This window comes from Triticum dicoccoides, chromosome 4A (genome assembly GCF_002162155.2).
Source record: "Triticum dicoccoides isolate Atlit2015 ecotype Zavitan chromosome 4A, WEW_v2.0, whole genome shotgun sequence".
NCBI classification, from domain to species: domain Eukaryota; kingdom Viridiplantae; phylum Streptophyta; class Magnoliopsida; order Poales; family Poaceae; genus Triticum; species Triticum dicoccoides.
In genome coordinates, this window is record NC_041386.1 from 498107546 (window position 1) to 498109731 (window position 2186).

Consider the following 2186-nt stretch of genomic DNA (forward strand, 5'->3'; position numbering starts at 1 on the left):
ACAAGCGAGCACTTGTCCAAATCCCCCAACCCACGCACATTTCAGTTAATGATCTTCATAAAAGTTACTCCCTCCCATCCATAATAAGTATCGCAGTTTTGAGCTAAGTTTGAACTAACTTTACAACACTTATTTTGGATCGAAGGGAGTAATTAACATCTCCCCTATCGAAATGAACCACAAGAGGCCGAGGGGCTCAATGCTGTGCATGAGAATGTGGACGAATGCATGCCAAAGATAGTGCAAACTGAAGCCATGTACGTATTAATTCATAGATGCGTACAAAGTGGCGATACAGACTCATACCTATAACCAGAACAGCACTCCAAGGGGAAGAACATCCTTCAGGACAGAATCTGTCAAGAACTAAGATAATGCATCGCTGATGACTGAAGCTAAACCTGAAAGGCATGGAGGAAATAACAAAGCATGCTAAACTAAATGCAGATAACATACTAGAACATTCAGTAGGCTCCAGTACTGAAGAAGGAAGTGAGTTGCAGCTACTGATATCTGAACATAGCATCTCTGATATCCTGATTTTGACATGCCCGTTGCTCAAATTCGATTTGATGTTGCACAGAAAACGATGTTGCAGATATGACATTGGCCCTAAGTAGGAAGCTAATTAAGGTCAAAATGACCAGTTAGTCCGTGCTTCGTTTGTGTAGGTTTTCGTCCCTTTTTTCTTAAATTAATTGAGCAATTCTCTTCTTCTTAATTAATCGATGAGGCAAAATTTTTGCCTCCGTTTCGAAAAAAAATAGAAAGCTAATTGATGTTGTGTCTCCCTTTTTTCTTTTTCTTTTTGATTTTCATTTTGAGGGTACAGTTTTTTCTCTTTCCTGGAGTAAATTTTGCCTCTCCATTTTAAGAGCTCTTTTCTTTTTGAGGCAATCTCCATTTTAAGAGCTGGATTGGAATGGGCAAGTCTTTTTTGCGGGCCGTCCTGGAGCCCAGCCCACTAAGAAATTTAAGGGCTGTTTGGTTTCTAGCCACATCTTGCCATACTTTACCACATCTTACTTTAGACAAGTTTGATCAAGTTAGATGGGTGTTTGTTTCTAGTCACACCCAAGACAAATTTTTTTTTATAGAAGTAAACCCCACATGTCATAGCATAAAATGTGTGACAAGATTCCCTTAGACAAGCCAAAGTGTGGCTAAGGGCCTGTGTTGGTTCATGACTAATTTTGCCACAACCGAGTTTAGGCAAAGTATGGCTCACAAAATGGCCACCACAAGTGTGGCAAGATTTAGCAAAAAGTTGAGTCTATGACATGTGGATCAAGTGGCTAGAAAAGTGTGACAAGCCACAAATGTGGAAATAAACCAAACACATGCCTAAGCTATTGTGGCACGACTAAGGTTAGGTGTGGCAAGCTTAGGCTGCAAACCAAACAGGCCCTAATAATTTGAGCAACTCAAGTTAGGGGGTGTTTGTTTTCAGGGATTTTTTTGTGTAGGGAATAGAAAAAGTCTCTTTTAAAGACTTTTTTACCAAACGAGAGGGACTTTTTAGGGACTAAACTAGACATTTGGGACTAAATGAAGAAGACTCTCAAGGAGAGTCTTTTTGAGACTTTTTGGGGCTTTTTCAACAATGCTCCTTCATGCACCCATTGGTCCGCCACCCCATGATATTGTTTGATTGTTATTTTTTCTATATACTAAAGGTAACATGATCATTTAATAACCTCTAGAAAGGAATTAGGGACTTTTTAGTCTCTGAAAACAAACAGGAAAAGACTTTTTAGAGACTAAGGACTTTTTAATTAGGACTAGAAAAAATCCTAGGACTAAAGAACCAAATACCACCTTAGTCAAGTGTGACAAAAAGTAATGTGACAATGTATGGCAAATATAGCGCACCCCTTATGTCTACGTATATAGGAATCCTTAAAAAAATGCTAATTCTAAAAAAAAAGCTAAAAAACCCCTAAAAAGAGGACCCATCTATCCATCATCGAGCGCTAACCTCTTTTCATCCTCCGGCCTCCCGCGATGGCGCCGCCGCCGCCACGGCTGCTCGCCGGCGGCGACCACAGTCCGCCCCCCACGTCAACCTCCTCCCCGGAGCACCCTCTCCTCTCCGCGCACCTCCTCCTCCCCGACCCATCCCCCTCCGATCTCTCCTCCCCGCACCTCCCCCACGCCCTAGCCTTCTCCTTCCTCACCCACCCGTC

At 42.0% G+C, this 2186-nt stretch overlaps 1 protein-coding gene across 1 annotated transcript in view; it reads left to right on the plus strand.

Moving 5' to 3' along the window:
* The first annotated feature begins 2004 nt into the window (after positions 1–2004).
* LOC119283579 (integrator complex subunit 3-like) overlaps positions 2005–2186 on the plus strand; it is a 2572-nt gene continuing 2390 nt past the window's right edge. Inside the window, exon 1 of the mRNA XM_037563061.1 lies at positions 2005–2183. Coding sequence (XP_037418958.1) covers positions 2005–2183 — 179 coding nt within the window. The remainder of the gene's footprint in view (positions 2184–2186) is intronic.